The sequence below is a fragment of the Ursus americanus genome, chromosome 15 (genome assembly GCF_024610735.1).
Source record: "Ursus americanus isolate L20-20 chromosome 15, mUrsAme1.1.p, whole genome shotgun sequence".
Taxonomy (NCBI): Eukaryota; Metazoa; Chordata; class Mammalia; order Carnivora; family Ursidae; genus Ursus; species Ursus americanus.
The window spans coordinates 23,483,144-23,496,224 of NC_142141.1; the positions used below are offsets into that span (position 1 = coordinate 23,483,144).

General features: G+C 42.3%; 1 protein-coding gene across 3 annotated transcripts in view; it reads right to left on the reverse strand.

Moving 5' to 3' along the window:
• Nucleotides 1–13,081, reverse strand: part of SLC36A1 (solute carrier family 36 member 1) — a 47,534-nt gene that overhangs the window by 19,125 nt on the left and 15,328 nt on the right. For all 3 annotated transcript variants that reach the window (XM_045815367.2, XM_087867842.1, XM_087867841.1), the window contains 6 exons: nucleotides 11,673–11,763; nucleotides 10,736–10,824; nucleotides 10,199–10,294; nucleotides 7,845–7,929; nucleotides 7,252–7,470; nucleotides 2,526–2,624 (listed from right to left, as the gene is read on the reverse strand). In XM_045815367.2, coding sequence (XP_045671323.1) covers nucleotides 2,526–2,624; nucleotides 7,252–7,470; nucleotides 7,845–7,929; nucleotides 10,199–10,294; nucleotides 10,736–10,824; nucleotides 11,673–11,763 — 679 coding nt within the window. The remainder of the gene's footprint in view (nucleotides 1–2,525; nucleotides 2,625–7,251; nucleotides 7,471–7,844; nucleotides 7,930–10,198; nucleotides 10,295–10,735; nucleotides 10,825–11,672; nucleotides 11,764–13,081) is intronic.

Genomic DNA, 13,081 nt, shown 5'->3' on the forward strand with positions numbered 1-13,081 from the left:
AGAGTAGTAAGAGAGAAGGGAAAACAGAGGAAAAAGTAACATTAGTGGCCAAAATAAATTGTAATCTTCTCAGAAAAAGTAACTGCTTTATCTCTAGGATTCCCCAAAAGCACATCTATCCTTTACTAGACAGATAAACAAAGGCATTTCCTCAGAGCTGGAGGGGATACCCTGCTTTCCGTGTGGAAGTGGGGAAGTCCTGAGGGCAAGGGCAGGCAGGATTGGGCCCCGGGACTCCTGCCCAGGCCAGCACTCTGAAATCCTGCTCCAGGGTCCCCATGGGCTGGGGGTGCTCTCTGCCCCTTGGCACAGCCACACGGCAGCTGTGTCATGCCCACCCAGCACAATGGAGAACAGACATCGTCTGAGATCACAGCTCTGCTAACCTGTCCAAAGAATGCAAAACATAGGTCAGGGAAAACTGCCACTCTAGTTCCTGGAAACTGTTTCCTTACCTCCAAAAGGGCAGGTGCCAGCAGTGACATTAAACCTCTGACTTAGAGAAGCGGGGGTGCTGAGGGAGTCACAAATTACAGGATGGAGAGATTCAGGCTCGCAAAATATACAACAAAACACACTTTCCATATTCCTATTCCAAACCACTGACCTTGCTGCCCTTTCCCTCACAGCAGAGGACATTCCAAAGCAAAGCAAAGGCCCCTTTGAAGACTGGTTCTTTTAGGCACAGGGAAAACAGAAGGTGTGATTGACAAGCTTCACAACCGGCTATCTACTGCATCTGGCATGGCTGACAAGGAAAAGCAATGCAGGGCAATGTCTAGCTGCCCCACAAACCATCTTTGATCTTGTCATGACACAGCGTTTCCTCAACCACCTGCGGCCATGAGGCAGCGTGGGTCTGTGCCAGACACACCCTGGCAGACGCCAAGGGCCTGCTGCAGGCCCAGTGCTGTGAGGGGCGCCACAGCTCCGCACTTCCAACTGGGCCTCAGCATTGTACCCCCTCCCAGCTCAGGGGTCTCAAGCTGCAATTGGTCCACATCCAATTATAAAGTTTGTAAGCTTTCCTTCCATTACCTTTTATGGAGTCTAGAGAGCCAGAGGGCAGGCAGCCCATCTCCTGCATGTCTGTCAGGCCTGGGCCAGTGGCACAAACACAGAGAGAGTGCAATGAAAAAACAGTGAGCAGGGGCCCTTCACCGGACACACTCAACAACCCTCAAGTCCAAACTAAGAGTCAAAACAGCTGTGTTTTCTCCCTTATAAAAATAGAAAACACAGAGAAATCTTGAAGTAACAGATAATGATGATTACAGAATAACTCCATTTCCAAGCCTTGGCTGATGAAATGATGCAAAAAGCAACTTCTGCACTACGCTGTTAGGGAAAAGTGATATATTCAGTACAATGCTTAAGAACCCAGGGTCTCCAGGCAGCTTTCCACACTTAATTCAATCTCTTCTTTCCAGTCCCATGTACTTGGGGCCTCTTTCTCACTGCTACAACACGGGCCATTTCAGGCCTCAGACCCAGCAGCAGAGGAACATTCGAGAAGCCCCAAAAAAGAGCAAAGGGAAAAGTGTTAAAAGTCAGGACAACAACTTACACACTGATCACTTAGAAAGCCTCCCCTATGATGTTAGAGCCTTAACTCATTCCATCAATATTACTGGGGCAATTTCTTAGTATTTTGACAAAAAAATCTGTCCAGCTTCTAGGTTTTCTTAAAAGAATATAAAGTGATAGAGAAATCAAAAGAGGGAAAAAAGATATTCCACAAAACGAAAAGTGTCTTCCCTTTTCTAAGCTCTTGACCAGCAGAACTAATAATTTTCTTCAGAGAAGAATTCTGGACCTTTACTATGAAAAACATAAATAAAAATCAAATTAGGTACAACTAAGTGGCAAATTCCTCTCCTTAAGGAGAAGAATTGGGTAAAATCACAGCAACAATGGGGGAAGCTAAGCCAGGAGTGAAAGCTAAGCCTATTTATCTACACACAAAAAAATATGACACATCAATGTTCCAGGACAGAGAGATAATTTGCATATTTATTAATTTAATAATAAAATCAATAGCATTATTAACAAAAATAAAAATTATTTAACACTCGCTATGTGTCAGGGACTAAGCAAAGCCATACATATCTTATTTAATCCTAACAACTATTAATCATTAAGTTCACTTTTCAGAATCAAACAATGAAGGCTCAGAGAAGTTTCGTCCTTACAAAGGTGACACAGCTACTCCTTGGCAGAGCCAGAACTTCTCCCAAGTCAGTCTGACTCTAGACCCTGCATTCCCAGTTGCCATGTATTACTGCTTACTGCACACATAGGGGATGACTGTACAACACAGGGGGTTTGAATGTAAATGTTCTTAAATCACATACAATTTATTTTCAAAAGCTAGAGCTGGGAAACTCCAGTGGAATCCCTGAAATGCTGTTGATTAACTGGCCAGTAAGTTTCAGAAGATAATTGCTAATAGCATTTCCTCAGCCTTCCATCAAACAGACCTCAAGGACACCAAGGACAACAGCTCATCACAGTGCAACTCTTACCATCCCAATGCCTTCAAATGCAAAAATGGCCGTGCCAAAAAACAAAGGGTAGGTCTTCCAGGGTGCCACCAAGGGGAGGCCGCTGGGGTCTGGGATATTCTGAAAGAGAAAATAAAACCAAGTAAAGGTTATACAGAGATTCGAGATTTGAACTCCAACGTCAGATGTCATACCTCTTCCTAAATCCAAGATCCTTTGAATGGAGAAAGTCTGACATCTGAGAGATGATTTGGGGGACATTTAGCTTTTGTATTTTTTTCCCTTCAGGCTGAGAAAACCCTACCTGCTTTAGCCCAGTGTACTATAAAAAGACTATAGCCCAGTGTACTATAAAAAACTCAAATGTTGAAGCTTGCATAAAAATAGTTACATTCTTTCATCAGGTAATCCCATACCCAGAAATTTAATCCAAGTAGGAAAAAAAATCAAAATATAAAAAAATTAGAGCAAAGTTATTTAATAGTAATTAAAAACAACCTAAATATTCCCAAACAAGTGAAACTAGTTAGCTTACTGCACATCAACCATACCATAGAATATTATGCACTATTTTAAAAGTAAAAATTGAAATAACTAAGTAGCACATGAAAAACTGTTTATGAAATAATAGAGAGAACATTAACGTTTTAAATTTACATATTCACTATAATACAACTACATAAACACTCCACACAGATAAAGCTGGAAGGAAAGGTGGAAGATTTTTAAAAGAGCTCTTTTCCTTTTTTTCTCTGCTTTTCTTTCTTCCTTTCTCTTTTTCTTTCTTTCTTCTCTTAATTCTTGTGAATGAGTTTGGACACTTGAAAAATTGTACTAATAAACACGTAACAGGAGTACTGGAACATTTAAGGACAAAATAGCAAAAAAAAGAGCATTTAAAAATAGAGGCAAATAAAAAGCAAGGAAATTGTTAATTGCCGGTACAATGTAAAGATGCACAAGCAAGGAGGTGCAGACAAAGAATCCTCCCTGGCTCAACACTGAACAATAACATCCAGTAATGGGACAGTAAGGAACAGGACTCAGAATGGGACAGAAGCTTCTGTCCTTTCAGAATGTGACTTTTTCAACCACGTGCATACACTGCTTACATTAAATAAGAAGTGATTTTAAAACTGCCTTTACCATGTTTTAAAACTGATTTAACTACAGAGGTTAAAAACTAAAGAGGTAGATAAATATGGGGCACGCTCTAACAGTATAACAGAATAATATCAGTGAAAAAGATCTACTAAGATCTCTGTAATAGGCTTCTCTTTGAATGTTTTCAAAGCAATTCCACTATATTTTCCCTAAAATATAAATAATTTAAAAAATCTTTTTTTTTTCCTGAGGCCCTGCTAATAAAGATCTCTTTATAAGAACTATTTCAATACATGGAATGAAGACAGACTAAGAAATATTTTTGCTCTACAATGAGACAAAGAGTGAAATTGCCCTGTAATTATTCCTGAATCACAGTGCAACTTAAGTTCCTGGAAACAGGAACGATCTATTGATTAGTGGGTGACTATTGCCCAGGTTTATACATCAGATCTGGCTGAGGTATCAGAGAGGGAATTTCAGAATACATGTCTGGGGATACTAGTGTGAATGAGACCAGCAGAAAAAATTTATAATTCTACATACTTAATGATTGCTACTGACCTGGAGCCCAACCCATTAAACGAAAAAAGTTTAATGTGCAAAGAAACACATTAAAATCAGCTCATTATCAACATATTGTCTCCTCAATTTTATGATACTATTAATTTCAGTGATAATAGCTTTTTGAGAAAATTCTGTTCAATGTACATGAGGATGCAAGATGTACTCCAATTTTGGAAACATAAATGTGAAAGAACTGCATTTCAGAATTAAGGAAATGCAGTGATAAATACATTTACTGGGAGCCCCCTCTGGGTGCCATCTGTCAGTCCAGGTGATCAAGATATGGGGAAACCTGCACAGGTGAAAGGCCTCAGTCAGCTTCCTGGGCTGGCGTGTGCATGAGGAGCAAGAGCACCAGTCACACACATGCTCGGAGCTGGGAAAAAATTCAGAAACACCGGACAGCGGGAGAAAATGCCAAGACAAGACAGCAGTAACAACAGCAATGGCAACAAAAGTGACCCAAAGGGAGCATCTTACACACCTATACACCACATCAAAATGAAGCTACTTGATGCAGAGCCAAACCACCATCCTCCCCAGCTTCCCCCAGAGCAGAGAGCACTGCGTGATCACACATGGCTCCTGCCTGAGCCCAGAGGCAGGCTCACACTCGCTTTTAAGAAATCAGCAGGGCTGCCTCATCCGCAGGTGCCGGTTGCATGACGCAGACAATGCTCTGAACGGACACCGCCTTCACCTGGGACTGAGACACTGTCGGAACCCACACTCCCATCCCAGCCCTCTGTTCACAGCAACCACCGCAGTGCTTTCAAACTAAACGCAGCACGTGTGCGCGTCTGTGTGAGGTGGCCTTGCTCCCTTTAATGTCCAGTGTGTTGTGTCCCCGGCACTGATTGAGATCTCTAATTACAAAGTTAAATCATGCGTTTATTTACCCTTCCTTGTTTTAATTTAATTTGCCAGAGGCAGAGAAAGAAACTCTCTGGAAATGGTCAATCATGCATTCACGGGCCCTCCTTCCATTCCCATAAAAAACAGGTTATGGACAGCAGTTAATTTTGTTTTTAAAAATCAGTTCTGCAGAAGAAGAGTCAATATCTGCCACCTATCTGACTTCCTAAGCCAGAGGAAAACCAGTAAATGCTCACTGAGTACAATGTTAATCTAAACTCATTATGTCATATCCTCAGTGCAGGAAGTGTTATTTTACAATGCACCGTATTCCTAGAAACCGTATCAGTGAGTGACTGCGTCACGGTTAAGCAGACCATGTGAAAATGAGTCAATGTTCACCTGTCAGACTGGCCGAAATTAAAAAGATTGATACATCTAGTGCTGACTACTTATGCACATGGAAGGGAGTCTATATTGCTAAACAGCTTTTGAAAAAGCAACCCGGCAAGATAAAAACTCAAAAGTGCACACTCTTTAGCAGCTACACCTCTAGATAAACACCTTGGAGAAGTATTTATACATGTCTACAAAAAGGAAGGCCTAAGAATACTCACTGTCATAACACTAATATAACATTAAAAATTATATATGACCTGACAGTCCACTGATTGGGGACTGGTTCAATAAACAATGGCACATCTATTCTCTGAAATACTATGCAGCAATTAAAAAGAATGAGGTAAAACTATGTGTATCAACATGGAAAGCTCCCTGAGGCATTGTCAAGGGTAAAAAAGCAAGGTAGATGAATAATACATCTAGTAATTTTTGAACTATGTTAAAAACAAAACAAGACATACTTTTGTTTTATATACTTCTCTGCATACTAATATAATTTGTAGATACATTCGTAAGACCTAGACAGAAACAGACCAATCACATACCTTAAGTCCCTGAGAGAAAGAGACTCAGGGTGGACATGTGGTTTTCAACACTTGTGTTGTCTGCATTTTATTTTATTTTTTTATTTTTATTTTTTTAAAAGATTTTATTTATTTATTCAACAGAGATAGAGACAGCCAGTGAGAGAGGGAACACAAGCAGGGGGAGTGGGAGAGGAAGCAGCAGGCTCATAGCGGAAGAGCTTGATGTGGGGCTCGATCCCACAACGCTGGGATCACATCCTGAGCCAAAGGCAGACGCTTAACCGCTGTGCCACCCAGGCTCCCCATCTGCATTTTTTTTTTAAAGGTTTTATTTATTTATTCGACAGAGATAGAGACAGCCAGCAAGAGAGGGAACACAAGCAGGGGGAGTGGGAGAGGAAGAAGCAGGCTCATAGCAGAGGAACCTGATGTGGGGCTCGATCCCATAACGCTGGGATCACGCCCTGAGCTGAAGGCAGCCGCTTAACCGCTGTGCCACCCAGGCGCCCCGCCCCTGTCTGCATTTTAATGAATAAGTACTGATGAGTTCTTTAGGGATTAAATTTAAATACCTTTTTTAAAGTTATGCTTTTATTCACCGGCTTTCACTCTTATCCTTTTCTCAAGTCTTGGCAAAATGCACTGTCTCATCCATAAAGAGCCACAGTGTTTGAGGGCACATTTTTCTCAGCCTGGTCTTCTACCCATCAACTTACAGATGTCGTCTCTTGTACTACCTACACACCTGCCCCCATGGGCTATGTAAGGGGGGGGGACAATAACTGGATTTTTAATTCTGACAAATAAATATATGACTGGAGTAGTAAGGAATTATTTTATCTAAATATTAAGTTAGAGAAGTTGATTTTTGTTTTCACCTTAATATTCTTCTATTTTCCTATTATACAATGATTCATGTATTAACTATCCAATTGGAGAAAAGACTAATCAGTGATCTCAATGGGGATGATTTTGCACACACATACACCACCGCCCCCGCCCCCCCAGAACATTTTCCAATGGGGACATTTTTGGTTGTCATAACTTGGGGCATGGCAGCTACTAGCACCTAGTAGGTAGAAACAAGGGATGCTGCTAAACATGCCATGTTGCACAGGATAACCCCCTGTGACAAAAAATTATCTGGCCCAAAATGTCACTAGTGCCAAAGCTGAGAACCCCTAATCTAAATATACCATGCATAAGTAACAAATCCCTATTTATGTCCCAATTACTTCTTTTGTTTGCTTCTTTGATTATATAACAGGCAGAGGGAGAACCTTGGCTCTTACCTGGACAATGAACTGGTAGAGCATAACCAGGCTAACCAGCATGGTGATGTTGGCCAACAGAGAGAAGATGGACAGGACTCGGAGGTTCCTGACAAAAACCAGCAGCACCAAGAAGGGCAGGAAGGAGAGCATGTAGAGTCGCGAGTCCATGGTGGGCGTCAGAATCACTGTCTCATTGTTGTGGCAGTTGTTGGTGGTCCCATTGGCTGCTTCTATCACCTAAATTGAGGGGAAGAAATACAACAGAAAAAGCCTCAAGAATGGCAAAGGCCAGTGGACCTTCCACCAAAAGGGACTCCTAACTGAAGGCCATAGAGAAGTTCGTAGTCAGTAAACCATCTTCTGAGATCTTCATGACTGTATCAGCAACCCAACTGTCTCAGCTGAGTTTGATCATAACTTACCTAAAGACAGGAGGATAGACAAGATATCTTGAAGTTTCTCAATGCCCTAGGTCTTTAGATGAAATTAAAAGACACTCTTCTATGTAAAATGTTAAAATTTTATTTCTTTTGTTGACCAAAACTGGCTTAGAAGGAACCCTAAACTAAAAGTCCACTCATCTCATTTTTTTCTTTAAACCAGGGCTCTACCTGTTTAAAGTTGTCAGCCAGAAAGACAAAATAGACACAGCAGAATCCCAGCTGTGTGACGATCAGGAAGAAGTCCACAATGTGCCTGCAAGATGGGGAAGGGAAGAATACAAAGATCAGGAGGATAAAAAACAAGATTCCCAGAGAGATAGGTGTGTGAACAGTGCTTTTTCCCAGGTTTTCCCAGGTCATCACAGACCCTACCCACCGGGTGACAAGGATGAGTACACCCTGATAAAAGGAAAATTGTGCTAGGTGCCACCAGTCTGCAGCTTTGGAGGAAGGTGAAGAAGGTCCTATCTGTGTGGTATCTCCCTTCCTATGTCTTATGTAGAATGCTGCATGGGGTCACGCAATCCCGAAATCAGAATGGCCAGAGTGGAGCACACATACCACGACCACAGACCAGTTCCTTGGCCTCTCCCTTCCCACAGCCTGACTATGCCATCTGCACACTGTTTGTTCTAAAGCTATAGGGAACCCTCAGCATAAAACCTAGGAAGTAGACCCCTTCACGATCTCTTTCTATTAACTTGGACCCAAGAACCAACCTACGCTCACATAAGTACACAGTAATAGATGTACCAGAACAGATTGCTGGTGGAAGCACTGTTACAACAATAGTTGGTGATAACCTAAAGGGTCATCAAAAGGAAAATGATTAAATGAAAGACCATTCTTAAATGGAGCAGTATACAGCAGGGAAAAAGAATTTGTTAAAATTATATGTGCTGATAGATATGTCTAGGACCTTTAACAGAAAAAAAAAAAATTCCAAACAGTATGCATAGTATGGTCAATTTGTGTAAAAAAAGATTAAGAACATGTGTATGTTTGCAGACATACAGAAAATTCCAGAAGTATACCCATGCAACTGTGACCAGCATATATTTTTATTTTTCACTTTATGAATATCTATTTTGCTCAAAAAAATTTTTTTTTACCATGAACACACATTAACTTCATTAAAGAAAGGAAGTAAGGGAATAAGGAAGGAAGGTGGAGGGATGGGGAGAGAGGGGTGGGAGTTAGGGAGAAAGAGAGAAAAACAGAGGGGAAGATAGGAGAGAAGAGAAGAAAGGATAGAAAGGAGGGAGGGAGGGAGGTAGGGAAGAAAGAATCAATCAACAACCAAACAGCCAACAGCCAACCAATGGTGGCCACTTGGCACAACGGCTTCTCCCAGTCACAGAGAATGATCCTGCTGAAAGAATCGCAAAATAAACCTGCATCGCAGGAGGAAATTGACTATGTGTGAACTATAAAAGCCTCCCAATGACCACAAGAAGGAGTTTTCCTGGAAAACAGAGCTTTAATGTAGTTCAATTTAAAAAGAACAGAGGGGTGTCTGGGTGGCCCAGTCGGTTAGCATCCAACTCTTGATTTCGGCACAGGTCATGATCTCAGGGTCATGAGATGAAGCCCCGCATCGGGCTCCATGCTCAGCGGGGAGTCTGCTTGAGATCCTTTCTTTCCCTCTGTCCACCCTCATGCACACAAATGCACTCTCTTTCTACCTCTTTCTCCAATAAATAAATAAATCTTTAAAAAAAAAAAGAAAAAAGAATAGAAAAGGATTCGGCCCCTGATGATATCAATTCTCTATCTATAAACATATCATTTCCTCAAACAGGAAACAAAAATTAGACTATTTCCCTCTAGGCATCTGAAAAGTTACCATAAGGAGAAATTTCCAAACACTCCCCACCTCTTGAAATGTGTCTTTTCCCAATAAACCATTGGTTCTAGCTCACCTCATCTCTTCCTTGAAGACTTCTTTCTCCTGCCCAGTGTCCTGCCCTTAAAACACCTATCATGTGCACTTCTCATCTGCAACAGGCAACAGTACTTAAATCTCCTCCCTGTCTGAGCTCCTAGGATACACTTCTAGCTCGTGATATTCTCTCTACTGGTATAGACTATTCCTGATCTCTTGTCCTCATGTCTCCCACACATCCTTCTCCTTATAGAGACTACAAATCCCTAGAGGGCCAGGACCACAAAATCTACCCCAGGAGGATGCCCCCTCCCAATATGTAGAATTGTTCTGCACCACTTATAAGAGAGGGCTTAAAAACCTTTACTGAACATATGAGTGAATTAAAAAATAATCACTGGTCATAGACTGCCAAAGCTGGAACAGCCAGTTTATCAATGAGGAAACCGAGGACCAGAGAAGAAAGGGGTCACAGAGCCAAGGTCACCAGATGATTGCTGGCAGATCTGAGCTAGATGCCAAACCCACAGACCCAATGCTCTTTCCACTGCTCACACCATCTGCCACATCTCACCACCCTGTCTGAAGGCCTCTGCTCTGGGAGTTCACAGCAGTAACGAAAAAGAAAACTGGTTACCTTCCCCAGTGTGCGTGGTTCCGGAGCCAGGAGCTGGGGCTGGATTCCAGTCCGTACATCACTGTCTCCCCATAGTCCACAAAGGGCTTGTTTAGTCTGGGAGGAAGGGCAGAGTGTGTGGGTTTGACAATAAGTGACAGAACAAAGGTAACTCACCGAGACCTGGGCCAGTTCCCCACCTGTTACCCTGGAGAAACCACTGAGTCCTGTATCTAATGCTGTCAAGGACCAGAAAATGTTGACAGGCCAGTTACTTTCTTATAATTAACAACCATCTGGTAGAATCATTTCAGTGGGGTAAATACTACAAAGCACATGGAAGTAGAATGTGGTCTCTGTCCACTGGACATAAGTAAATATGACAGATGACAACAAACTGAAAAAGAACACAAAAATAACCAGGGAAAAGGACTGCTGCAATCATTAGCAGCCACCTTCGGCTGGCACAAAGAATTTAGAGTGTTCTGCCTAAGTCCTCTCTTTCAGTGCTGGTAACAGAACCCAAAGGGACAATTCGGCAGCCCAGAGGGCTCTCACCTGCGGCAGAAGTGGTGAGCACATTTCACCAGGATACTCATGCAGTGCACAGCTACGATGCCTATCACCAGCAGGCTGAGGGGACCCATCTGGAGACAGGTGTTGCGGACAAGAGAGAGAGAGACAAGCAGGTAGAATTAGAAGTGAGCCCAAGGGAGACTGGATTTGGGAATGATCAAAATGCTACTAAGGCACCTTCCAGTGACACAGCACTAGAGAAAGAAATGTGATAGTGGAGATTAGCCTGGTGAGAAGGGCACCACCTGAACCTTAGCATGCCTTCAAAAGAGTTAACCTCATGGAGAAGAATGACACAAGATAAGGCTGTTCCAAGACAGCTATAAATCAGCCGAACAGAAGGCTCCTGTGATCTGGGAAGATGAGACAGGTGAAGGGGTGGAGGGAAGGGGAAAGTTCTCATTAGAGCAATGCCAGATCAGGGAAAACAGCCCTTAGCTAAGGGCAATCCACAGCTCTGAGCTATCTCTTGTTCTAAGAGAAACCAAATGGCTTTAGATTATAGGCTATAGGGGATGAATCATAAAGGAAAAAGTAAAATTTTTAGAGTTGGCCTCCTAGCGGTGGGGTGTGGAAGGACTACGTAGAAAACTAACAGACTTCTGTTACTAATTCATTAGTTAATATTATTGATAGACATTTTAAATACATCCTCCTCACCACAAGGTAAGCTCCGTGAGGGCAAGAATCTCTCTCTTTTTTATTCACCAATAATATTCAGAGCCTAGAACAACATCCAACACACAGAAGGCCCTCAATAAATATGTTTAAGTGAATAAACACCTGAATTTTGCTCTTTCTCAGCTGAATTTAAAAAGCTTTCCATTTTTAAAAGTTTTAAATGAAATAGATTTAAAAAAACACACACCATCTCTTAAAATTTGTCATGATACTTCCCTCCGCCAATGCAGACCCTTACCAAGATGCCAGCATTTTTCACTGCCAGAGGCAGCCCCAGGAGTCCTGTGCCAATGTTGCCTTTTAACAGGTGGATCAAAGTCTGGAACCATCTGAAGTGGGAAGAAAGTAGAGAAGGGCATGTTAACAATAATGATAGCTAACATTTATTAATCATATAACACTGTGCTAAGTGCTTTCATGCATTATCTCATTCAATTTCAACAACAACCCTATGAGATATGTATTCATTTTATTTTATGGATGAGGAAGAAGACACTTGCTCAAGGTCACACACCCAGTAAAGAGTTTCATTTCAAAACCCAGGATGCAAGCCCAGGCAGTTTGACCCCCGAGCCCTCTCGTGGCCTCTGTAAGCTCTGTAAGCTGTAAGCTCTGTGCCCTGAGGCATCTCCAAGAACCCCAGCTTTTTGGAGATTAGAACAGAGGGACACCAGGGCTCTCTGTAGGCACTTCATCCTTTCCTAGTGGCTCTGGCCCGGGTTTCACCAAAGCTGTCCACTGTAAAGACTCAGATTCAAAACTGCAACAGAGGACGACAAGCATAAGTGTGAAGGACAGACACTGGTGTGAGAGGATGAGGGAAATAAAAAATAGAAGACTAGAATCCATAACAGAAAATTTTATGCAAAGTAAACAGATTAAAAGGAATATGGTATCACAATCGGCCAGTCCCTGGTGTACTTTGTATTCAAAAAAAGTCAAATGCCAGAGTCCTAGGATTGGAGAAGCCCTCTTCAAATGTCACCTAGTTTATCGCCTCGAGGACAGATTTTCCCCTCACCTGTTATACAGACTGTCCACCTCAAGCTGTAATTATAAAGCCTCTCATGCATCCTCATTCATTTTTTCACTCAGCAAATACTGTTATATGTAAAACATTGTGTTAATACAGTGGTAGAAGTAAATATGAATCAGATACAGACCTCAGTCTCTAAAAATTAATAATGTCTCAATGAAAATAAGGCAGATACATTAATAACCACCCAGATAGAAAGATGTCTTCTTAAGAAGTGCCCAGGAACAGTGCTCAGGGAGGGGGAGGCAGGTGAGGGTTCTAGGGGAGACCAAGCTGAGCCCAGCAGGATAGGCAGAGCTTGCCAGTGTGCCTGTGGGGAAGAAAGGCCTGGGAACACAAGTCTAGGGAGAGACTTGGGGCACCAACACAGAGGAGTGTGTCAGTTTTGTGGTCACTTGGGTGGGGTGACGGTGAGCATCCTGTAGAGAATGGGAACTCCTCAAAGGACTGGCAGCAGAGAAGTATCCTCATCTGCCACATTTTCTATCCTGTTACCTCCAGGATACAAAACAGGTCAAATACAGCATCACTTTGCCCCCAATCACAGACTCATTCAAGGTTTGGCCCCTGGCACTGTCTGGAAATTCTTCTGCACAAATACCCTAAATCAC